A 26688-nucleotide genomic window follows, 5' to 3' on the forward strand; every position below is an offset into this window, starting at 1 on the left:
GTGATCTTGGCTCACTGCAACATCCACCTGTTAGGCTTAAGCAATCCTCCCACCTCAGCCTCCCGAGGAGCTGGGACTACAGGCAGGCACCACCACACCCAGCTAATTTTTAATTTTTTTGTAGAGAAGGGGTTTTGCCATGTTGCCCAACTGGTCTCAAACTCCTGGGCTCAAGTGATTTACCCACCTTGGCCCCTCAAAGTTCTGGGATTACAGGTATGAGCCACTGCACCTGACCAGCTGAAATTTTCTGGAAAAAAAAAATGCCATACAGAATAGAACTGATCCTTGGAAAAAAAAATAATTTTTTAAAATAATCATTTTAAGATTTCAATATAATACAAGGATCTGCTAAGTTTGCTGTTAAACAAATGATTAGATGATTTTGTGCAAACATTTAACTAAGCCATATGTTATGGGCTGAATTCTTTCTCCCCCACCAAATTCATATGTTGAAGCCCTAACTCCAATGTGATGGTATCTGGAGATGGGGTCTTTGGGAAGCAATTAGGTTTAGATGAGGTCATGAGGTTGGGGCCCTTATGCTGGGATTAGTACCCTTATAAGATGATATATCAGAGAGCTCTCTCTCTCCAACAGAGGACACAGAAGACACAGAAGGCAGCTGTCTGCAAGCCAGGAGGAAAGCCCTCACCAGAAACCAAATCGGCAGGGACCCTGACCTTGGCCTTTCCAGCCTGCAGATAGTGAGAAAATAAATTTCTGTGTTTAAGCTATTCCATCTATGGCATTTTGTTATGGAAGCCAGAGCTGACACACCAAATGACAGAAGATGAGAAAGTTGCAAGAAGGGACTTTTTTGGCTTGATTCATATTAATATGGAGAGGAGTACAATTTGATGAGGCAAACTGAGCTCTGTGGTGACTGAAGGATGTGGACTCACTCTATCACTGATCCAATCACAATATAATAGGGGTAGGGGAGCTTCATCATCTCACCTCCTTATCTCATATCAAATGTCAAAAGCAAAGACCTCGGAATGAGTATCAGAACTGTGCTAATGAACTTGGTGCCATAATTATTTTCTCTTTCCTTTAGTGCATAAGCAATGTTATAGTCTGCTATCTATGACAACAATGGCTCTCTCTAAGCTTCGAATGTGTGATCCACAGATACAGTTTCGGGCATCAGAGGACAAGGAATGTCTGGATCATAATTGCTTACAGAGGATGTCCTGGCAGTATGAAAAGCAGAGATGAAAAAGGCTTGATAACATATATCCTCTGGGGTTATCTCTAAGTAAAGCTTGACTGACAGACCTGCAGCGGAAAGCAGTTGATTGGAGGTCTTTACAGTAATGGGCCTGTCAGGAACTTGATCTATTTCAACAGGAAAGCTGGAGCACAAATCAATAATGAGACAGCAAATCAAATCATTATCAGACCAGAATACCATTCCTGTGAGCAGGTTAATTTTGTTCACTGGAGTGCCTGATAGCAGTAAAGTTGAAGAAATTGCATTGGCAAGATTAACCTTGGAAAAAAGAGAAAAGGGACATGGTGCTATTGGCTTAAAAGCAGTTGAAGTAGTGGGTAATGTAAATAAATAAAATTTAAAAAGCACTGAGAGAGAGTAGTTAAACCAGAGATGAAAGTATACACAGTGCAAGGGAATTCTGGGTAAGAGGTACCATGATTAAGGCAAATGTTCTTATTTCTTATGTCCATTCAGCCTAGTGAATGCTGGCATTCCAAGAAGAATATGGTATCAAACGTGACCAATCAATCTCTTTAATCATAATTAACATTTAAAAGAGAGAAACAATACCCAAAAGCCAAGTAAGAATGAGTCTGATGTGCTTATTGTACCATAAAGCAGAAAAAAAATAACATATTCTATAAATTCCCTCCCTATCTTTCTTTTAAAATTGTGCCACAACCAGTACAATACACAAAGGACTAACTCAGAAGTAGTTACATGTTCAACAATTCATAGGAAATTTGACATTCAAGGACTCTATAAATGAATAATTTGCTCACCAATTTTAAGCAAATGAAAAACCTTCCAGGGACTAATTCAAGGTAAAATTTGTAAAGAAACATACTGAGTATGTATTTGCTGCTGCTAATAAACAAATATGCAAGGGGCCCATTCACTTAAAAGGGCTCAGGTCTAAGTATAATTTATTAAGGATGAAGTCTAATAAAAACATAGAAGACACAAAAGTATCTTTTTACTCTTCAGAGGGGCACTATCACAAGCCCCACAGACAGGATGACAGTTACCTGAAATTGTCTGATATCCCTAGAGAAGAAACAGCATTCCCAAATCTTTGTTACTGTGGTGGGAAAGTGCTGTGGGCATAGGTCTGAGGGGATTTCAGGGCGTTTGCCACAGGTGTCATGAGTGTCTACCAGGTGACGCAGAGGTGACACCATGTTAGATTGCAAGATACAACCCCAACAGGATTCTGAGATGGAGTTTCCATAAGAGATGCTTTGGGATCATTCCACTGGGCCTACAGGGGACTCAACCATGGCTGAAAGGGCCCCCTCTTCCAGGGTGAACTTCTCTTGTGAGAGTACATGGCCTTTGCAAACTTAGGACCAGAAGACAAGAGTGAGTGAGACACACACACACACACACACACACACACACAAGGAGAGAGAGAGAGAGAGAGAGAGAGAGAGAGAGAGAGAGAGAGAGAGAGAGAGAGAGAGAGAGAGAGAGAGAGACAGAGAGAGTATGTGTGTTAGGACCAGAAGACAAGAGTGACTGAGACAGAGACAGAGAGAGAGAGAGAGAGAGAGAGAGAGAGAGAGAGAGAGAGAGAGAGAGAGAGTGTACGTGTGTGTTGGGAGAAGGGGGAGGTTCCTCCTACGGCACTTTGAGATTTGTGGTGTGTAAAAAGCACTTCCCAGATGGAGCTGTTCTCCAAATGTCATAGGGAGAGGACCTCAAATTATCAAATACCACAGTGATAATGGTGAAGCTTTGCCCTTGCAAAACAGCTTCACATTCTTTACCTAGAATCACCACATCCAACGAGGACACCAAAGCAGGGATAGCCCCACTGTTACCGACCAGGGTAACTTTTTTCCTTTTCTGTTTATTGTCAGGTTGAGCTCCTTTTCATTCCACTAGTTTTACATGTAAATGTGAAGTACTTTTTTAAACATTATTACCCATTTTTCCTTCAAAACCACATGTGAAAAACGCATTGCCTATTTGGCAATATCTGCATACATCGTAATTCATCAGTTCTCATCCAAGGAGTTTACAGTATTCACACAAGTACCATAAAGATATATTTTGTAGCAGTCTTCATTTCAGCATTATTTGAAATAGTGAAAACATTGGGAACATTAGTAGAAAATAGTTGGAATAAATTGGTTTTCAGCCATATAATAAAATGCTGTGCTACCATTACATTGAACAAGATAAAGTCCTATATACTGACATTTATGAATGTCCTAGATAAATTAAATGTAAAAAAAAGATGCAGTGTATTGTTCCACTTTTTATAAAACAACAATACCATACATATATATCTGTGTAATGTACGTGTGCAAAAGTATCTGAGAAATATACATAAAATTGGTGTCAGTTACTTTCTCTCTGAAATTTCTACTTTCTAAGTTACATTTTTCAGTATTATTTTATAAATTAGCTTATTATTTTTAAGTGATTTGCATGATTTCAGCTACAGTATATTTGTCAAATTTCCTTATCTTTCTTTGTCTCTTCTTTCTTTTGATTGAAAGTAAATTACCTGCATAGAATTTGACCTTCACTCTTATCCCTTAAAATAGTTTCTTTCGAAGATTTGGAGCTATTTTGAATCAGTTATAAGAACTTTGAGTTATATCCTGATTTGTTCAGTCTGTTTGCCCTAATGTTTTCAAATCCAACCTCTTGACTTCATATGAGGATAAAGAAATGGTTCTTTCATGTGAGTTAACTCTAAATGAAAAGAAGTGTGATTCTCCATCTCCGTACACGGAGATGGAGTCTATTGTCACAGACTCAGGCATTGATCTGAGATAGACTGAGAAGTATAGGTTATAAGTCTTCCAAAGCACATTCTTTGTAATAAGTGTTCTAGTTCGGGGAGCCTTTTCAAGTGACAGCCATCCTTGCAGAGGTTTAAACAAAGCCTTAGAGTGAAGGCAAACAGTTTCCCAAGATTTTACACGGCTGTGTTTTTCAGTCTATAGTAGTTTTTCCTTTACTGCTTATTCAGCATTTTAAGCTAATTTAGGTCCTCTACAAGTCTCATGTAATTCCCTTCCTTGAATTCAACTCTAACCTGATGCTTCTTTCTATTCATGGGAATGGGTATTTATTCTAAAAATAGCGTTCTTTCCGTTTTGATATCTATTATTCTGTATGTTCAGTGCTTTCCATGAGAAATGACATACAATTTTTCCTTACACTGTGTCATCCAAAGTAAAAATGTCCGGTGGCAACATGTGACTTAGTATTTAACGGTCAACTGACTCATAAAGAAATTTGCTATGAAACCTTAATTATTCACCATCCTGAAACTCATTCTGGGATTGTGGCATTATATTCTCATTGTGAGTATTAATAGTGTCCCTGCCTGACTTATGATGTATATTTCACTCTTATGTGCATCTCACAAGATCAGTTCTAATCACTAGGACAATTTCAGTTGGGGAACAATCTAGTTTTTTTTTTTTTTTTTTTTTTTATTAAGGAGTGATTTATTTAAGAAATTTACTTCTGCTAAGGATAGGAACTAGATCTTGTATTACTTCCTGTCTGTCTTATAGTTTCGTTCATCAGAGATGCTCAATAAACATTGGATTGTTTAACATATGGTATATAAGCAGAGTCAGGTGGTTTGCTTTGAGCTAGTAATGTGGGATTTAGGAAAAGCAAAAGGAAAGCATGTCTCTGTACTCTTAGAGAAGTAAATGGCTCTTAATTTTGATAAACATACTTGATTTTGTGCCACATGATATTGGAATTAAGTATAAAAGAAGATTTAATTAAATCACGTCCTTCAGGAAATGACCAAGTTAAACAGGGCCTTGTTTTTATGAAAGTCCAGTCATATATACAGAAGATATCAGGATGTAGCACTTTTCTCCATGGAGTTATTAATGGAATGGTGTAGTTAATCATATCAGTGTATAGGACAGGTTGCCTTATAATCGTACATCTCTTAGCAGTGTTTCCAGTAATGATCTAAGAGGAGACAAGTTTAAATAACATGTGATCACTACACTCAAAAGATCACTCTAGTAAACCATCCTCTTCCTCTTCCTCCATCACTGTAGCCACAAATACTATTTATTGAATATCTATTATATGCTAAGCAATGAATGACAGAAGAAAAATAAAAATTCTTCACATATATTATCTGACTTAATCCCTACAACAACTTCGAAGTCGGCACGAGAACCACCATTTTACAGCAAAGAAACTGAGATTTGGAGAGTGTACATGGGCTGTTTTTGTCAGTAAGTGGAAGAACTGGGATTTACACCCAGGTCTGCCTAACTCCAGTGTTCTTATTCTTCAGTCTTATGTACTTCTGCCTGTTTTTGCTTCTGTATACCACTGCCATTATCTCACAGAAACAGGCTTTAGTGTTTATTTCTAAAACTTTATGGCTTTTATGACTTCTCATACATGATTTCAATTTATGATCCATATTGTATTCGAGTTCATGTAGTAACTATGATGTGCCAGATGCCAGATTTTTTTTTTTTTTTTTTTGGTCTTTTGTCTGCCAGGCCTCCAATCTAGGATCAGTATTGTTTAGCATTTTACAGTGTAAGGAACTTGAGTAGGTACAAGTTAACAGACCAAATAAATGAGATTTTGCACCTTAATTCATCACAAGACTGAGAAAATGGGATGATTCTAAGTTGGCTGCTTATATACTACAGTAGATATATTGTGTTGGTGCAAAAGTAATCATGGTTTTTGCCATTAAAAGTAGTGGCCGAAACCACAGTTGTTTTTGCACCAACCTAATATTAAGATGCTATGAAAAGTTCAGAAAAGTCTAGAGCAGACTTTTCACTTCCTTGTAATATTCTAGGATACCTCTGTCAAATACAGAGCGCCTCATTATGTTAACCACAGAAAAAAAGCTTTCTGAAATACAAATCTGCCTGCCTGTTGCTGCATCAACATTGGCTTAGGAGGCAAAGCGTAAGAATAATTTGAAATTATATTTTGTCATACTTTCAATGTCAGTATTTGCAGAGGAAATAATATTTTCCTGAAGACTAATCCTTCTTTGTAGGACCAGGGCAGATGTTGTTGTTCGAAGTTAACAGCCAGTCAAATGTGTGAGCTAGTGAATATGCACTGAGCCCTTGGTGCTGTTTACTGGAACCAGCAAAGGTAGAGACAATGGGATAAGGACAAATGGTAGACAGTTGCCACATAACTCCTCTACAGAAAATCTTCTACCTCCCCTAAGGCAAAACCACCCCTGCCACTGAATTCAGCTCTCTGGATACCACTAATTTGAGAGTTACAAGTGGAAAGCCTTGAATTTTATTCCCATTTCTGCAAGTAACTTAAGTGACTATCCCAGGCAAATGAGTTCTCCTTTCTTATGTTCAGAGGAAGAGATCTAATGTTTGCTGAGGGCCCATTTTCTAGGTGCTTGCCCTTTGGGTTATCTCAGATAATCCTCACAAAAACTCTGTAAGTTTACACACAAGCTGCTTGAAATTCTGCAAAATTAGATAACTTTCCCAAGGTCATGGGCCAAGAACCAGGATTTGGAACTAGTCACTAGTGTGAGTGATGCAGAGTTCATGCTCCCCAACCCTTCTAATGACAGATGGAGAAAGGTATGGCAGTAATATTTGACAAACATAATTCAATTGTTTTTTATGCATGGTAGCAGTACTGCGTTTATGTTTTGAAAAAGTTCTTATGTTTTTGAGATGCAAATTTAAGTATTTACAGATTAGAAGATATGGATTTGCCTTTCAAAACTGACAGGGTACTGTGGGGACAGGTGGATAGTAGATGGGGGTATGGGTGAAGTAAGACGGACCAGATGATAGTATTGTTGAGGCTGGGTGATCGTACAGGCACATAAGTCTTTATTATATGAGTCTTTGTATTCTTGTAAATGTTTGAAGTTTAAAAAGAAGTTGAAAAGTAATCAACGACATGAAGATATATTGGTAAAAGTTATGAAGTGACATGGACAAAACCAAAGTTTTAAACTACATAAAGTGGTCAGGTGAGGTGGCTCACGCCTGTAATCCCAGCACTTTGGGAAGCTGAGGTGGGCAGATCACTAAAGGTATGGAGTTCAAGACCAGCCTGGCCAACATGGTGAAACCCTGTCTCTACTAAAAATACAAAATTAGCTGGGTGTGGTGGCACATGCTTGTAATCCCAGCCACTTGGGAGGCTGAGGTGGGAGGACTGCTTGAACCTGGGAGGCAGCAGTTGCAGTGAGCTGAGATCACACCACTGCACTCTAGCCTGTCTGACAGAATGAGACTCCATCTCAAAAAACAAAAAACTACATAAAGCAAAACTGATAAAAATAAAAGTGCAAGGAGAAATTGATACAGCCACAATTGTAATGAGAAATTAAGACTTTTATCAGCAATGATCAAATACAGATAGTAGAGATATTAAAACTCCAATTTTACAGTTAGCACTTATTTCACACTCATACACATACATGTATGTTTGCATCCAACAGAGAATGTATATTCTTTTCAAACACTTGAGAAACACCCTCCAAAGTTGGCCACATGTTAGATTACATTATAAGCTCAGATACCATTGGGCTCTTTTACAATCAGGACATACTCACATGATACCTATACAATCAAAAATGTATTTAAAAAAGAAACATTTATACTTTCTTAGCTTGTCATAGACTTTTAAAACATATCTCATTTCATTTTCATATAAAACAAAGAAACTGGTATTAAAGCGAGGCTAGAGAGGTTCAGTCATTTATCCGAGGTTACTGAGATGACAATGGCAGTCGGAACTTGAACTCAGTTCTGCTGAATTCCAGAGCCTGGTTAATTTTTCCTACACATGCTGCCTCATAAAATTCTTGATTATGAATATTCAAGATCATCAGAGCCTTACTTTTGATTTCTTCTCCAGGAACAACTATATTAAAAATCAATACTTAGATTTTGGTAGAAAATGGGTATAGAATATTCTTAAAAGGACCAAATTTTTATCTGAATGTGTTCTCCTGACAGTTTTACTGAAAATCATTCTTCTCTTAAGGCCTATTCATTTTATTTCTAGGAATTTTTGCAAGTACTGTGCTTAGTGTTTTACACGACACAGCTGTTGAAATTTCTGGGGTTTGATTTTACCAGACAACAGAGTTACTTCACTATATCTAATTCAGGTATAAAATAAATGTTAAGAATTCTTTCAGGCTAGTGGCATTTATTTTGCATACCCCTAGATATTGCCTGCATGGCTTAGAGGACAGGTGCACTTTGCTGAATACTCACCAGACACCAGGAACATTGCTTCACTTGAAGAGGCTGGGTCTGTTAGAGGACAACTTGAACAATTCTCTTTATGCAAATGCAAAGGACTTCACTCACCCGATTCGTATTTTCAGCATGCCACTGAATAACTCAGGGTTATTGGAGATGATCCAGCCAATATGGATGACCAGTTCTTGCTGAATGACCGCTTCCCTCTCATCATGGGTGTTACACTTATAATAGATGATGTTTTTAATCACTCTTGGAGACAAAGGATTAGAGATAACTTCTTCTTCATGCCCAAAGGCACCCAGAGTTACCTACGAGTGACAGAATTTTATTGTAAAATTCTCCTAGCTACTAAAAGATAAAAATAAAAAAAATTCAAGGCTCAGGATGACTGGCAGGCTGAAATTACTCTATATAAGCTAGGGAATTAGGCAGAGTAACTGTTCCTGCTGTTTATTAAAATGGCTTTCAAAGTGTGACTCCCACTGGAAATCATGATGGTTCACAGTCTAGTCTCAAATATAAGGGCAGGTGAGGGTTCCAGTTAGGGGAGTGGAGGTGAGTGGATAAAAGCAGGGAAGGAATATAAATAACTAATAAGTTAAAATTATTCTGAATGACTTTAGTTCTAGAAACTCCCCAGAGAAACCAGAATAGGTTAAAGAGTTTCACTTTACTGCACAGTCTACACAATTTGGTATTTGAGAGATACACTTTTTGATTCTTTTATAGTTTCTCAGGCAGATTCTTTCGCCTCAACAACACTATAACGCTTCAAAGGCAAGTGTGACGCCACCCAGTTCCTGTGTAGCCCTCATTTTTCCGGGCATAATGCAAGGTGCCTGGTGAGGGTTAAAATATGTGGTGACAGATCTCTCACCTGTGGAGGGGAAGGAACAGGCTGTTCATAGCCTGGGACACCAGAGAGCACAGAGCAAAATGACCAAAAAAAAAACTCTGAGCAGAATGCTGCTGAAGCTGGCAAGGGGAATAGGCTGGTCTCTCTCTCTCTCCTCTATCCCTGGCATTCTGCTCCCAGGGGACTCTGCAGGCCACCCTTCTCCCTGAGTACCCCTTCCCATCTCTTTTCCATGTATAGTGTACCATCATAAAAGGCAGGAAAAAAGAATAGCATATCAAAGGCCACAGAGATGAGGGAAGAGAGCAGAACATGGAGTCTATTGCCTCAATTTTATAATAGAGTGAAAACTGCGAACTGCTGGTTTATTATATCACAAGTGGCATGAACCAGTTAGTCTGAGTGTGGATCCTTTCATTAAAATGTCAGTGTGTAAAGAAGAAAACAAACAGAAGGCACATCATTGCTTCTGGAAGCAATGATGACTAAGCCATGATTTCATTCCACAGAGCTTGAGGTGATCTGAATGTGCCTGGTCGAAACAATATTACTTCAGTGCTTAGGGCACTCAGAAAAATTCTGAATGCTATGTTCTTATTTCTTTATTGTAAAGAAATAAGGTGAGGTCAGAGAATGGACTTCATGCCTCTGGTAATGAAGCTGAGCTACTGGCCTCCAAGTCTTGCCTAGCTCTGTAAGTGACTTACCCTAGGAGACATACTAGTGTGACTTACCCTGAGAGAGATACTAGTGTGATGAGCAATGGTCCAGGCACAACCTTAGGGTAGGCTCTGAGGCTTCCAGGATGTGGGAGCAGAATCTCAGGACCACAGGCTGCAAGCTCCCTTTAGATATTGTGTAGTTGGACAGGACCAACCCTAACCCACCCTTTCTCCCAGTGTCAGGTGCTGATGACCTCGAAGATCTCCAAAAGTTTCTGAGTGTTCATATGCAGAGTTAACTCTCTTTTCAGATATGCTACAAGGACCTAAAATCCAAGGAAAAATATCTTCTCAAAGCCTGTTTAACTTTCTTTCAGAGGTGGCTTGGTTCAGGGCAAAAATATGAGACTCTCACTGGAAGCAAGAATTCTGGTGAGAAAAGGCACTAGATAAGTTACTTCCTGTATTTTGGTCTGTTTTAGCCAACAAACAGGGATAAAAATTCTACCTCTCAACAATTTGGAAAAAATAACATATATGAAGTGATTTAACTTTTTCTTAGGAGTTTTTGTATTTTTTCTTTTTAATTTTTTTAAACGACAGGGTATTGCTCTATTGTCCAGGCTGGAGTGCAATGGAATGATCACGGCTCACTACAGCCTCAAACTCTTGGCTCACGCAATCCTCCTACCTCAGCTTCCCAAGGCACTGAGACCAAAGGCATGTGCCATTAGGCCTAGCTATTTTTTTTTTTTTTTTTTTTTTTTTTTTTTTTTTGCAGAGATATGGTCTTGCTATGTGCTCAGGCTGGTCTCGAATTCCTGGCCTCAAGTGATCCTCCAGCCTTGGCCCCCAAAGTGTTTGGATTACAGGTGTCAGCCACCATGCCCAGCAGGAATCTTTTATTAGTACAATTATTTTTAATTATTAAATATTACATGAAACAATAAATAGCTTATTATTCTAACATTTCAAAAGCTAAATATAAGGATGAATAATTTTAATCTTAATGAATTAAGACCCTGAAATATGACCAATGGGTTGATTCCATTGAAGAGCGTTAAAGTACTTCATATTACTAAAGCTTATTATATCCCCAGATTAACTCTCAGGAAAACACAATAAAGCACATATATTCACAGAGAAGAGATGGAGAGTAAGTGAACAGGTTTTCATTCTAATCAAAGGATGATTCAGCCAGGTAAATTAGAGCTTATAGAAAACAAAACAGAAAATGAGCAGCCACACCCCACATGCACAGGCTCAGTTCAACCCACATTCACCAAGTGCTTTTTCCAAGCAAGGCCCCATGCTGGGCACACTAGGATGTGTACTGGACAAGACTCAGACTCTGACCCCTGGGGGCTCACGGCCTACCATGAGGTGAGAGACACACATTCAAATGAACTGGGACCCAGGGCAGATTGTGGGAATTGTCACAGACCTATTTTGGGAATCCAGAGACAGAGACCACTACTAACTGGAGATGGCTCCGTGAGGAGGAGGTGACAGAGCTGGCCCTGGCGAATGGGGAGGAGCTGGGGTTAGAGATGGCCTGGGGCGGGGGATCTGGGGAGCAGCACTGGCATGCAGAGACCCTGGCTGGGCACGAACACCATGCTTTCTAAGGGGGCAGATCTTATGTGGAGCGGAAGGGAATATGTGCCCTTCGCTGTTCACCTACCTCTGCTCTGCCTATCTGAAACCTGTCTGGAGTACTTTAGTAGTTATTGGTCCATTTTCTACATTAGCATCTGCATTGATCTCAACACAGGAGTTGAAGATTACAGCTCTAAGGTGCAGCAGGAAAAGGGGAAGGCCCATTTAATATCTTTCTGACTAGATTTTGCTTGAGGAAGGAGACTTTTGTAGCAATGCCTGAGCCCTTATAAATCTGAAAGTGAGAGGCCTATGACACTGAGGCTTGCCAGACTTAAAAGTAAGGGTCCTAGCCAGAAATCTTTGCCACTGGGACCAAATAAGTGTCTGAAAAGCAAATACTTACCTGTTTGCCCTGCACTAAAACATTAGTAATGGATGGGGCCAGGCTGTCCACTACTTTACTTAAAAGACTTGCTGCACGGCGTACAACCGACCTGGGGGCAAAGAAGAGAGCAGGCCAGATGTTCACAAATCTAAAACATGAGGAATGCATCGGGCCCTGACTGGGTAATCTTTAAAATATACACGGTTGAATCCTCACATCATCATTTGGAGGAAACACTGCCCAGGACATTGAACCTAACAGCTGAAATTTCCCAGACTGCAGGACCATTCAGAATTAGGGAGGGATCCCTCCACCTCATCCCTGCCACCAAGCTGTGACAAAAATATTACTGATGACACTATCGATTTAAAAAGCAAAAAAAGAAAACCTAGTTATTATTTTGATTAGGGAGGGAGGGTGTATAGGAGGAATTAAGAGGGTATTCTGATTTTGCATTAACAAGTTCATTACTAAATCTGTCACTAGTACATGTGACCTATTTCTATAACTATTCTAAGTCATGTTTCTTTTGGTGCCTAGATAACCAAATCTCTGGATTAGAGGATTCACTTAGTACTGAATTTTAGAAAGTGCTACAATGAAATACCAGTATTTCTTTTTCATGATAAAGTCATAATGTTGGGGGAAGAAATTCACACTGCTATTTTTATATTGCTGAAAAAGTCTTAGAACCTAGGGAGAACAGATTTTTTTTTTTAAAGTACAGCACATGCAATACATAAGATAATTTTTTTTCCCTCAAAAGTAAAATTTCACGTGGAACTTTTAGATAGAGAAAGTAAAATAAAAATGTAGTTTTGAAACTGGCTGCAATCTTTAGGTATTTCAGGATATCCACAGAAGCTGACTTATAAAAAACATTCATATTTCTTAATTTCAACATAGATGACTAAAAGAAAATTCAGTCAATAACTAATAAAGTTAGTGAAACAAACACTTCCTACTTCTAGAGAAGCTTTCACCCACACACTCTAAGACCAAAAGACATGTTTAACCTTCAGAGTGCAAATAAGCCCACACATTTCAAGCAGCTTGGGTTTTCAAATTCTGTGCATGTTACCTGTTTCCCATGTACCAGAAAAGTAGTAATGTGTGGGGCTATAGAGGAAGAAAATTTCTGGGTAAATGCAGCCCCGTAGCGCACCGCCAACCTGGGTGTGTCAGTGGAAAGCCATAAAAGGGAAAATAGAGTAAATAAAACTTCCAGAAGTTCTTCCAAACATAACAATCAGCATTCTAAATGTTTGCTAGCTAATGATTTATCTGAAATGCATAAAGTGTAATACATAAAAAGCAAGAACAGATGTGCTTAATCAAAAATAAGACTATAGACCACACTTGAAATTTACTGGCTAAGAAAGTTTACCAGAACTATCACTTATTGGCTTGATGTCTGTCTTACTGTACTAAGAATTTACAGTGAAAATTTGAAAGATTTAACTATAGGATTATTACATTATTTCTTCTGAGGAGGAATGGTATATTTATGATAAAAATATAACTGAAATATCCTAAGAGATTGTTTTGTCTAATCCCCTTATTTTAGGGATTAGAAACCTGAGGCTCACTGAGGTTAAGGGAGTTCTTATGACATTCTTGAGACTTTTTTTTTTTTAAGTGGATAATGTATCATTAAAAAATGTGTGATGTGTATATCTATCTATACATACACTTTGACTTTCAATATTTGTTAGATTCAGCTAGTAAAACATTTCTGTAGAATTACATCAAAATGCAGAGGGCCATGCATTTAGGCATTCCTACTCCATTGTGAATTTAAACAACTTTATTTATTTAAACTTTCCTACTTCTTTTTTTTTCAATCTCTGGGAAGAGACTACCTCTGTAGAACAAATTGGTTATTTTTCATGAAGCAGCTACAATCACTGGGATTCATTCAACTTAAGTGACAAGAGAATAGCCTTCTCAGTATATTATTTTTGCTTATGATTAGATAAATCACTGGTCTCTTTCCATGGCCTTCTATAATAGCAGAACAGGTTTCCTAAATTAAAAAACAGAACTTGCTGGGGCAGAGAAGGTGTAGAGTAGGAAAGAATTCTTAGCATATCATTCCAGTGAATACTCCTCAGGTTCAACCCCTACAGTGTCTTTGTTTTCAGAATTTTGGTGGAGGAGGTGCGGGGAGAGACATGCTACATAGGCACATTCTTAGGAAGTGCTGTAACCTTGGAGGTTAAAAGTAAAAATTAGGATGAATAACCATCTTTAAGACTGGTCCATTTGCTTTAGGCTATCGAATATGACAACACAAAAATAAAACGTAACAACAAGGACACTAATACAAACCAAAGTTTTTTGCTGCCAGCTCTTCTATAGACTCGCTCAATGTGATCAGAAACGGTACCTAGACATTGGATAAGAGTCTTTGTTGAACAAAACTTTTAATTAAATGCATAACATTTATTCCTCTTAAAAGTACTCAAATTTTCACTGTGCTTCACTAGAGTTGATACATCGATCCATTAATGTTCTGAACTGACATATTTAAATATGTAACTTAAATATATAGAGTGTGATTATCTCCAGCACTTGATTCTATTTAGTCTGAGTATATAATTTTGGTACTTTATTTCTTGAAATTCAACTATTTTCCTAATTAATATGCAATCTAAACTTTTAACAATACAAATGCTATTTTAATTTACTGCAGGAAAGAGGAAAAGAGAATATAGTAAAATAATTAGCAATTGAACAAATATTGTAGACTCTAATACATATGACTTTTCGTTTATTTGTTCAATAAAACTTTACTGAGGCCTTGTTATGTACATGGGGCTATGATCATTCCAACATATGCTACTGCTCAAAAGACACCAGTGGGTTTCATTATTTGGCCACGATTTTGTTCATAAAATCACAATGTGACAGGAAAGAGCACCAAAAGAACAAGATCTTTAACATTTTACTCTAAACTTTTTATAGCCTTTTAACAAATTAGATAAAATTATATTCAGATTCTGTAGATGCACATGATTTTCAATGTTTCACATAAGGTTTTATAGATTTAAAACATTTAATGAATATTATTCTCAAGTTTATAAAAATGGTTTAAAAAATCATTCCCTTAGCATTTTCATTATAAACTATTTTATATAAATTTTCTTTTATTTAAAAGCACTAAAACTTTTCAATAAAAAAAACAGCCATTCTGAATTCTAGGTTTCTAATGAAATGCTTGATTTTTAAAAATCCTACTGTTGGCTGGGCGCGGTGGCTCAAGCCTGTAATCCCAGCACTTTGGGAGGCTGAGACGGGCGGATCACGAGGTCAGGAGATCGAGACCATCCTGGCTAACACGGTGAAACCCCGTCTCTACTAAAAAGTACAAAAAATTAGCCGGGCGAGGTGGCGGGCGCCTGTAGTCCCAGCTACTCGGGAGGCTGAGGCAGGAGAATGGCGTGAACCCGGGAGGCGGAGCTTGCAGTGAGCTGAGATCTGGCCACAGCACTCCAGTCTGGGTGACAGAGCGAGACTCCGTCTCAAAAAAAAAAGAAAAAAAAAAAAAAAAAATCCTACTGCTTTAGATAAAGTGCAAATTTCAGTGAATGTCCTAAATACAACTGAGATTCTGCTTATACTTACAGTTTTAAGGCTAATTAGAAATATGCAAGATTCTGTTTGAAATTTGCTAAAAGTTCCTCTGCCTTTAACAAGCTAAGAAATGGAAAACGATTCAATTCACATGTATAATACTCAAGAAGGTTATCTCTTAGCTATAATAAGGCAAAAACTAAGTAGATCTCATTTGAATAAATAACTATGCTCGGTTAATTACCAGAACTATATGTATTATTAATTCCACTGCTGTTTTTCAGTTCTAACCGTATCAACACACACCTCTTAACAGAGTACTTTCAAATAAGCCAAAGATTTTTGAATAGCTAGACATTAAGTACTTGAACTGTATTCTGCATTATTCTGTATTACAAAATGTCAGAAGTGGACCATGGTGGAGAACTTAAAGATTCCTTACAGTGGTGACTCCACATGCAAGTGTGAATCTGGGGGATAACTGGGTTTCATCCTTAATGCAGAGTGGACATAGACATGATTACAAATGATTTATTTTTATTAACCATCTTCAGACCACAATTCTATTAAATGTCATGTTCCATTCCAAATGGCTGCTACAGATCATGAGGGAGCTAATTTTTATAGACATAACAATTCAATGTTATTCTTGAAAAATTAGAGAAGATAAAACTGGAAATAGAAACTGTCAATAAACAACTATGGAATTCATCAGAGGTTAACAGTCACAGGTACAATCCAAGCTCCAATACTTTTCAGACAATCAGAGAAACAATCAAGCATCACTGCATGAAAGCCAGTTAGGGGTTCATACATCAGTCTCTTCCACTCTAGGGGGTATGAATGAACATTTTCCATTCAAAAGTGAAAAAGAAGGTTTAGTGAAGGGGGAAATAACTTGCAACATTTTAGTGGATAGCTTATGCATATTTGATACATGTTCAAGGCTACAGCGGTCCTCTTATTTAAAATGTTCTCTTAGACATGTACTCTTACCTTCCTTTGTGATGAAGTTGGGGCCTTCTCTTTTGAGCAGTATACCCAGCAGGATGGCTTGGCTAGCCAGACAACTGCAATCCTGAAAATATAAATCACGGTGAGGAACTGAAATGAAATGGGTACAGGAGTTACCACAGAGGGTAACTAATCACAAAACCACATGATGCAGAGAAGAAATACTTTACTATGAACTGAGGAAAGATAAACTGTCATTGATATAATATAAAGCATAAGATGACATTATACAGCGATTCATACTTATCTTAGATATCTTAGAGATAGAGGGTAGACAAGTGACAAGCTGGATTCCTGGGGTGGTAGGATTTAATAATCAAATTTGCCAGAAAACAAGATAAGTAATGAACAGAAAATATTTTATCTACAAACAATAATATTGATTTTGCCACTCTCTGAGAGACTTGGCCAGGTTATTTAACCACTCCCTTCTTGATTCTTCTTATTGGTAAATGGGAGACCATGTTGCTAGCAAACTGTTGTGAAGAGATAGATGATAGGAGGGCACTTGTTTAGAGGGTTTATTACATATTAGGGCATTGTGCTATGTGCTTTATGCCATATTATATCTTATTCATGCTTATTTGGATCTATACAATATCCATCAACAAGAATTGGTCACATCTGGAAGGATATCTATTTGGTCTACATGCTCAAATTTGTATGCCCCAAACAAAACGTCACAGTGCTTATTGCTCTACTGGGAGAATTTCGTTTCTCTGAATCAGTACTATACCCTATCCACCCTTACTCTTCTGAAACATAAGTAATCTTAGGAAAGATAAATATTCATTTGCTAAAATATTTGTATGAATGCAGTGAAAGGACTGCTTTACTCAGTGACAGGACTGATCTAAAGCAAGCATTACACCTAAACACTGGGGCAGGAGACAAGATGGGGGCAGAAAGGGAGAAAGAGGGCTCTGAAAGAGAAATCTGGAGAACCCACAGGCAATTATCATTGACTTCTTTAATGGCTCATACCATACTTGTGTATCCAAGACAAACATATTCACCTGCAATTCTTAAGCATTTTTAAAGATATCTATGCAGATGTTAGACCAAGAGAACAACTTCTCATGATTGCCCTGGGTGTAGACAAGTTATCCACCTCCAGATTAATTGCTACCTTCACTGAGAGGACAAAAAGACATATGGTCTGACTCTGGGAGCTTCTGCTCCAGCAACTGAGGGCCATGCGGGAAGTGCATCTGTCTCACATTCAGTTTTTGCAGAATTTCGTGGGTGGGTTTGTCCTTCCATTCACTAATGTTGACATCCGGCTGCTGTCCCAGTTCAGGAGCACTAGGGGTGCTGCTTTGACGTTTGACTTTTGAATGTTTGGGAGGTTCTAGTTCCTCAAAACTCTTAAATTCTGGAAGCCTAGAAAGTAAAAGAAAAGGTTTCATATTTTCTACTTTTCTAATGTAATTTCAAAAAACCCAAAATGAAATGACCCAAAGGGACTTACTCTTCTGTGTCACTGATTCGCAGGAAATCAAGTTGTTCTACTACAGCTCCAGATATTAGTGTCTGAAACGTGATCAAAAAAGGATTAGAAACTCTTAGATACATCAAGCCATACTCTTATGGCCTGTGTGCATACCTTTCTGTAATTAAGTAATACATCAAAAAATTGCTTAAAAATATATACAGTTGTGAGGCGGAGCAAGATGGCCGAATAGGAACGGCTCCAGTCTCCAACTCCCAGCGCGAGCGACACAGAAGACTGGTGATTTCTGCATTTTCAACTGAGGTACTGGGGTCATCTCACTAGGGAGTGCCGGACAATCGGTGCTGGTCAGTTGCTGCAGCCTGACCAGCGAGAGCTGAAGCAGGGCGAGGCATCACCTCACCTGGGAAGCGCAAGGGGGAAGGGAATCCCTTTTCCTAGCCAGGGGAACTGAGACACACAACACCTGGAAAATCCGGTAACTCCCACCCCAATACTGCGCTTTAAGCAAACGGGCACACCAGGAGAATATATCCCACACCTGGCTGGGAGGGTCCCACGCCCACGGAGCCTCCCTCATTGCTAACACAGCAGTCTGCGATCTAACTGCAAGGCAGCAGCGAGGCTGGGGGAGGGGTGCCCGCCATTGCTGAGGCATAAGTAGGTAACAAAGCCTCTGGGAAGCTCCAACTGGGTGGAGCTCACAGCAGCTCAAAGAAACCTGCCTGTCTCTGTAGACTCCACCTCTGGGGACAGGGCACAGTTAACAACAATAACAAAAGTAGCAGAAACCTCTGCAGACCCAAACGACTCTGTCTGACAGCTTTGAAGAGAGCAGTGGATCTCCCAACACAGAGGATGAGATCTGAGAAGGGACAGACTGCCTGCTCAAGTGGGTCCCTGACCCCTGAGTAGCCTAACTGGGAGACATCCCCCACTAGGGGCAGACTGACACCCCACACCTCACAGGGTGGAGTACACCCCTGAGAGGAAGCTTCCAAAGTAAGAATCAGACAGGTACACTCGCTGTTCAGCAATATTCTATCTTCTGCAACCTCTGCTGCTGATACCCAGGCAAACAGGGTCTGGAGTGGACCTCAAGCAATCTCCAACAGACCTACAGCTGAGGATCCTGACTGTTAGATGGAAAACTATCAAACAGGAAGGACACCTATACCAAAACCCCATCAGTACATCACCATCATCAAAGACCAGAGGCAGATAAAACCACAAAGATGGGGAAAAAGCAGGGCAAAAAAGCTGGAAATTCAAAAAATAAGAGCGCATCTCCCCCTGCAAAGGAGCGAAGCCCATTGCCAGCAACGCATCGAAGCTGGTCAGAGAATGACTTTGACGAGATGAGAGAAGAAGGCTTCAGTCCATCAAACTACTCAGAGCTAAAGGAGGAATTACGTACCCAGCGCAAAGAAACTAAAAATCTTGAAAAAAGAGTGGAAGAATTGACAGCTAGACTAATTAATGCAGAGAAGGTCATAAACGAAATGACAGAGATGAAAACCATGACACGAGAAATACGTGACAAATGTACAAGCTTCAGTTACCGACTCGATCAACTGGAAGAAAGAGTATCAGCGATTGAGGATCAAATGAATGAAATGAAGTGAGAAGAGAAACCAAAAGAAAAAAGAAGAACAAGAAATGAACAAAGCCTGCAAGAAGTATGGGATTATGTAAAAAGACCAAATCTACGTCTGATTGGGGTGCCTGAAAGTGAGGGGGAAAATGGAACCAAGTTGGAAAACACTCTTCAGGATATCATCCAGGAGAACTTCCCCAACCTAGTAGGGCAGGCCAACATTCAAATTCAGGAAATACAGAGAACGCCACAAAGATACTCCTCCAGAAGAGCAACTCCAAGACACATAATTGCCAGATTCACCAAAGTTGAAATGAAGGAAAGAATCTTAAGGGCAGCCAGAGAGAAAGGTCGGGTTACCCACAAAGGGAAACCCATCAGACTAACAGCAGTCTCTCGGCAGAAACTCTACAAGCCAGAAGAGAGTAGGGGCCAATATTCAACATTCTTAAAGAAAATAATTTTAAACCCAGAATTTCATATCCAGCCAAACTAAGTTTCATAAGTGAAGGAGAAATAAAATCCTTTACAGATAAGCAAATGCTTAGAGATTTTGTCACCACCAGGCCTGCCTTACAAGAGACCCTGAAGGAAGCCCTAAACATGGAAAGGAACAACCGGTCCCAGCCATTGCAAAAACATGCCAAAATGTAAAGACCATCGAGGCTAGGAAGAAACTGCATCAACTAACGAGCAAAATAACCAGTTAATATCATAATGGCAGGATCAAGTTCACACATAACAATATTAACCTTAAATGTTAATGGACTAAATGCTCCAATGAAAAGACACAGACTGGCAAACTGGATAAAGAGTCAAGACCCATCAGTCTGCTGTATTCAGGAGACCCATCTCACATGCAGAGACATACATAGGCTCAAAATAAAGGGATGGAGGAAGATCTACCAAGCAAATGGAGAACAAAAAAAAGCAGGGGTTGCAATACTGGTCTCTGATAAAACAGACTTTAAACCATCAAAGATCAAAAGAGACAAAGAAGGCCACTACATAATGGTAAAGGGATCAATTCAACAGGAAGAGCTAACTATCCTAAATATATATGCACCCAATACAGGAGCACCCAGATTCATAAAGCAAGTCCTTAGAGACTTACAAAGAGACTTAGACTCCCATACAATAATAATGGGAGACTTCAACACTCCACTGTCAACATTAGACAGATCAACGAGACAGAAAGTTAACAAGGATATCCAGGAATTGAACTCATCTCTGCACCAAGCGGACCTAATAGACATCTATAGAACTCTCCACCCCAAATCAACAGAATATACATTCTTCTCAGCACCACATCGCACTTATTCCAAAATTGACCACATAATTGGAAGTAAAGCACTCCTCAGCAAATGTAAAAGAACAGAAATTATAACAAACTGTCTCTCAGACCACAGTGCAATCAAACTACAACTCAGGACTAAGAAACTCAATCAAAACCGCTCAACTACATGGAAACTAAACAACCTGCTCCTGAATGACTACTGGGTACATAATGAAATGAAGGCAGAAATAAAGATGTTCTTTGAAACCAATGAGAACAAAGATACAACATACCAGAATCCCTGGGACACATTTAAAGCAGTGTGTAGAGGGAAATTTATAGCACTAAATGCCCACAAGAGAAAGCAGGAAAGATCTAAAATTGACACTCTAACATCACAATTAAAAGAACTAGAGAGGCAAGAACAAACACAGTCAAAAGCTAGCAGAAGGCAAGAAATAACTAAGATCAGAGCAGAACTGAAGGGGATAGACACAAAAAACCCTCCAAAAAATCAATGAATCCAGGAGTTGGTTTTTTGAAAAGATCAACAAAATTGACAGACCACTAGCAAGACTAATAAAGAAGAAAAGAGAGAGGAATCATATAAACGCATTAAAAAATGATAAAGGGGATATCACGACCGACCCCACAGAAATACAAACTACCATCAGAGAATACTATAAACACCTCTACGCAAATCAACTAGAAAATCTAGAAGAAATGGATAATTTCCTGGACACTTACACTCTTCCAAGACTAAACCAGGAAGAAGTTGAATCCCTGAATAGACCAATAGCAGGCTCTGAAATTGAGGCAATAATTAATAGCCTACCAACCAAAAAAAGTCCAGGACCAGATGGATTCACAGCTGAATTCTACCAGAGGTACAAGGAGAAGCTGGTACCATTCCTTCTGAAACTATTCCAATTAATAGAAAAAGAGGGAATCCTCCCTAACTCATTTTATGAGGCCAACATCATCCTGATACCAAAGCCTGGCAGAGACACAACAAAAAAAGAGAATTTTAGACCACTATCCCTGATGAACATCGATGCAAAAATCCTCAATAAAATACTGGCAAACCGGATTCAGCAGCACATCAAAAAGCTTATCCACCATGATCAAGTGGGCTTCATCCCTGGGATGCAAGGCTGGTTCAACATTCGCAAATCAATAAACGTAATCCAGCATATAAACAGAACCAAAGTCAAGAACCACATGATTATCTCAATAGATGCAGAAAAGGCTTTTGACAAAATTCAGCAGCCCTTCATGCTAAAAACGCTCAATAAATTCGGTATTGATGGAACGTACCTCAAAATAATAAGAGCTATTTATGACAAACCCACAGCTAATATCATACTGGATGGGCAAAAACTGGAAGAATTCCCTTTGAAAACTGGCACAAGACAGGGATGCCCTCTCTCACCACTCCTATTCAACATAGTGTTGGAAGTTCTGGCTAGGGCAATCAGGCAAGAGAAAGAAATCAAGGGTATTCAGTTAGGAAAAGAAGAAGTCAAATTGTCCCTGTTTGCAGATGACATGATTGTATATTTAGAAAACCCCATTGTCTCAGCCCAAAATCTCCTTAAGCTGATAAGCAACTTCAGCAAAGTCTCAGGATACAAAATCAATGTGCAAAAATCACAAGCATTCTTATACACCAGTAACAGACAAACAGAGAGCCAAATCATGAATGAACTTCCATTCACAATTGCTTCAAAGAGAATCAAATACCTAGGAATCCAACTTCCAAGGGATGTCAAGGACCTCTTCAAGGAGAACTACAAACCACTGCTCAGTGAAATCAAAGAGGACACAAACAAATGGAAGAACATACCATGCTCATGGATAGGAAGAATCAATATCGTGAAAATGGCCATACTGCCCAAGGTTATTTATAGATTCAATGCCATCCCCATCAAGCTACCAATGAGTTTCTTCACAGAATTGGAAAAAACTGCTTTAAAGTTCATATGGAACCAAAAAAGAGCCCGCATTGCCAAGACAATCCTAAGTCAAAAGGACAAAGCTGGAGGCGTCACGCTACCTGACTTCAAACTATACTACAAGGCTACAGTAACCAAAACAGCATGGTACTGGTACCAAAACAGAGATATAGACCAATGGAACACAACAGAGCCCTCAGAAATAATACCACACATCTACAGCCATCTGATCTTTGACAAACCTGAGAGAAACAAGAAATGGGGAAAGGACTCCCTATTTAATAAATGGTGCTGGGAAAATTGGCTAGCCATAAGTAGAAAGCTGAAACTGGATCCTTTCCTTACCCCTTATACGAAGATTAATTCAAGATGGATTAGAGACTTAAATGTTAGACCTAATACCATAAAAACCCTAGAAGAAAATCTAGGTAGTACCATTCAGGACATAGGCATGGGCAAGGACTTCATGTCTAAAACACCAAAAGCAACGGCAGCAAAAGCAAAAATTGACAAATGGGATCTAATTAAACTAAAGAGCTTTTGAACAGCAAAAGAAACTGCCATCAGAGTGAACAGGCAACCTACAGAATGGGAGAAAATTTTTGCAACCTACTCATCTGACAAAGGGCTAATATCCAGAATCTACAAAGAACTCAAACAAATATACAAGAAAAAAACAAACAACCCCATCAAAAAGTGGGCAAAGGATATGAACAGACATTTCTCAAAAGAAGACATTCCTACAGCCAACAGACACATGAAAAAATGCTCATCATCACTCGCCATCAGAGAAATGCAAATCAAAACCACAATGAGATACCATCTCACACCAGTTAGAATGGCAATCATTAAGAAGTCAGGAAACAACAGGTGTTGGAGAGGATGTGGAGAAATAGGAACACTTTTACACTGTTGGTGGGATTGTAAACTAATTCAACCATTATGGAAAACAGTATGGCAATTCCTCAAGGATCTAGAACTAGATGTACCATATGACCCAGCCATCCCACTACTGGGTATATACCCAAAGGATTATAAATTATTCTACTACAAAGACACATGCACACGTATGTTTATTGCGGCACTATTCACAAGAGCAAAGACTTGGAATCAACCCAAATGTCCATCTGTGACAGACTGGATTAAGAAAATGTGGCACATATACACCATGGAATACTATGCAGCCATAAAAAAAGGATGAGTTTGCGTCCTTTGTAGGGACATGGATGCAGCTGGAAACGATCATTCTTAGCAAACTATCACAAGAAGAGAAAACCAAACACCGCATGTTCTCACTCATAGGTGGGACCTGAACAATGAGATCACTTGGACTCGGGAAGGGGAACATCACACACTGGGGCCTATCATGGGGAGGGGGGAGGAGGGAGGGATTGCATTGGGGAGTTATACATGATATAAATGATGAATTGATGGGTGCTGACGAGTTGATGGGTGCAGCACACCAACATGGCATAAGTATACATATGTAACAAACCTGCACGTTATGCACATGTACCCTAGAACTTAAAGTATAATAAAAAAAAAAAAAAAATATATATATATATATATATATATACAGTTCTGAAGTAATTCTTAAATGAACATTTGAAAATCACACAGGTTTCTACACACACACACACACAAACCCCTAAAATAGAATATACACATCAAGTTACAAGTTTATGAGTCATTATAAATAGGTCAACATGAGATGAACTCTCTGTTCTTAGAATTGCAGGCATTTACTTTTAAGCTGGAATTAAAATAATTCAGTAACCATTAAAATGCTAAAAAAAATTACATTTCTGACTGGGGGGCAGTGGCTCATGCCTGTAATCCCAGCACTTTGTGGGGCCAAGGCAGGCGGATCACGAGGTCAAGAGATCAAGGCCATCCTGGCCATCCTGGTGAAACCCCAACTCTCCTAAAAATACAAAAATTAGCTCGGCGTGGTGGCATGTGCCTGTAGTCCCAGCTACTCGGGAGGTTAAGGCAGGAGAATCACTTGAACACGGAAGGTGGAGGTTGTAGTGAGCCGAGATCGCACCACTGTACTCTGGCCTGGCGGAGCGAGACTCCGTCTCAAAAAATAAATAAAGTAAAATAAAATATCCAAATTAGAAAACACATATAACACTAAAATTGTTTTGGGAAAAGATGTGAAATTGCACTTTGGATTCTGCTACTGTAATGTATTTCTGGGTCATCCAATGATAGGATACCGACAAGACTGCATTTTTTTCAGGAACATGAAGGTATTCGTTATCCAGGCCAATGCTTCTCTGCATTCTGGAGTATGGCTACCCATATTTGGTCATTTTATTTTCCATTAGTTTCTGATTATAGGCTGAACAAACTAAATGAGTCTGAACTGAAACACTGTGTTTGTCAGTGGTTCACGGTGAACAGTATGAACAGTATAAATGAATGATAAACCTACAATGATTTTTAACATTATGTGTCACTTCTAATTATCTGATGAATTGTCAGAGAAAATTGAGAAATGTACTCATAAAAAACAAGCCATAAATTATTACTTAAAAGTAAGGCAATATTTATTACATATTTATACAATATTTATAACATATATTATTTTCTCTATTTTCTCACTGTTCATCTCAAATGTGAAGAAACAGGACACTGGGAATGTTGCTTTTGTTGGCTAACTACCCAGAGTAGTAGTGCCTTCTCCTCTAGTGGAAACTCATAAACAAAGTAGATCAACAAATGCCCGTTTACAGATGACAGGATGGACATATTAATAGCAATCATAATAAAGTTTCCTTGAGTTTGAGTGAAAAAGGTCGACTATGCAGTTGATCTGCACATTTTTACTAGCCTGGCTATAGTCAGGTCACTCTGGAACAGTAAGTTCCCTAAGAGCAGGGTCTGTGCCTAGGCAGGTTCATTGAATGATATTTCCTAATATGTAGGCTAGCATGTATACATCTTGCTCTTCAGTTAAATAATTTGTTAGACAAATATTTATTGAAGGCCTACTAGGTACTATGTTAGGTATTGAGGATACAGCATGAACAAAATACATAACATTCTTGCCTTCTTAAAACTGTTCTTAAAGGTATGTGTAGCGGACAGACAATAAAAAAGCCATACACACACACACACACACACACAGTCATGCATCGCTTAATGACCAAGATACATTCTGAGAAATGCATCATTAGGCAATCTTGTTGTGTGAACACGCATAGAGTGTACTTACACAAACTGTGGTATAGCCTACTAAGCACTAAGCTATATGGCACAGCCTATTGCTCTTAGACTACAAACATGTACTGTACATTACAGTACTGTAGGCAACTGTAATATGATGGTAAGTATTTGTGTATCTAAAGATAGAAAAGGTACAGTAAAAATACAGTATTAAAATCTTATGAGACCTCCACTGTATACATGGTCCATCATTGACTAAAATGCTGTTATGTGGCATATGACTCTATGTATATAATAATTATAATATATATTATTACTACATATATGTATTTATTATGTCAGATGGTGATAAGTGCAAAGTAGAAATAAGAAAGGTAGGGGATGGGGAGTACCAGGGCAGGGGAGTAGGATGAGGGTTGTTAGCTATTTCATATAGGTGATCAGAAACGATTTCTCTAATAAAGTAACATGTAATCAGAAACTGAACAAAGGACTATAGTCAATGATATGGATCTGAGGGAAGAGTGTACGGGGCTGGGAGTGGTAAGTGCAAAGGTCCTGAGGCAGGAGCATGCTTAGTGTCTTTGCGAGCAGTAAGGAGGAAAGTGTGGTTGAAATAGAGTAGATGGGGCAGCTGATAGGAAATGAAATAAGAGATGTAGGTCCAGACCATGGAGAGCACAT

The 26688-nt window shown here is 38.8% G+C and overlaps 1 protein-coding gene across 5 annotated transcripts in view; it reads right to left on the reverse strand.

Annotated features, from left to right (window-relative positions):
• The window catches only part of PHKB (phosphorylase kinase regulatory subunit beta), a 255797-nt gene that overhangs the window by 18896 nt on the left and 210213 nt on the right, over positions 1-26688 (reverse strand). For 4 of the 5 annotated variants that reach the window (XM_030925696.1, XM_010354865.2, XM_010354863.2 and 1 more), the window contains 6 exons: positions 18021-18082; positions 17770-17932; positions 16532-16613; positions 14291-14348; positions 11978-12068; positions 8560-8762 (listed from right to left, as the gene is read on the reverse strand). In XM_030925696.1, the coding sequence (XP_030781556.1) occupies positions 8560-8762; positions 11978-12068; positions 14291-14348; positions 16532-16613; positions 17770-17932; positions 18021-18082 (659 nt within the window). Of the gene's footprint in view, positions 1-8559; positions 8763-11977; positions 12069-13040; positions 13132-14290; positions 14349-16531; positions 16614-17769; positions 17933-18020; positions 18083-26688 lie in introns of all 5 variants that reach the window. The other variant, XM_010354864.2, reaches the window with a different exon arrangement.

This window comes from Rhinopithecus roxellana, chromosome 20, assembly GCF_007565055.1.
Source record: "Rhinopithecus roxellana isolate Shanxi Qingling chromosome 20, ASM756505v1, whole genome shotgun sequence".
NCBI classification, from domain to species: domain Eukaryota; kingdom Metazoa; phylum Chordata; class Mammalia; order Primates; family Cercopithecidae; genus Rhinopithecus; species Rhinopithecus roxellana.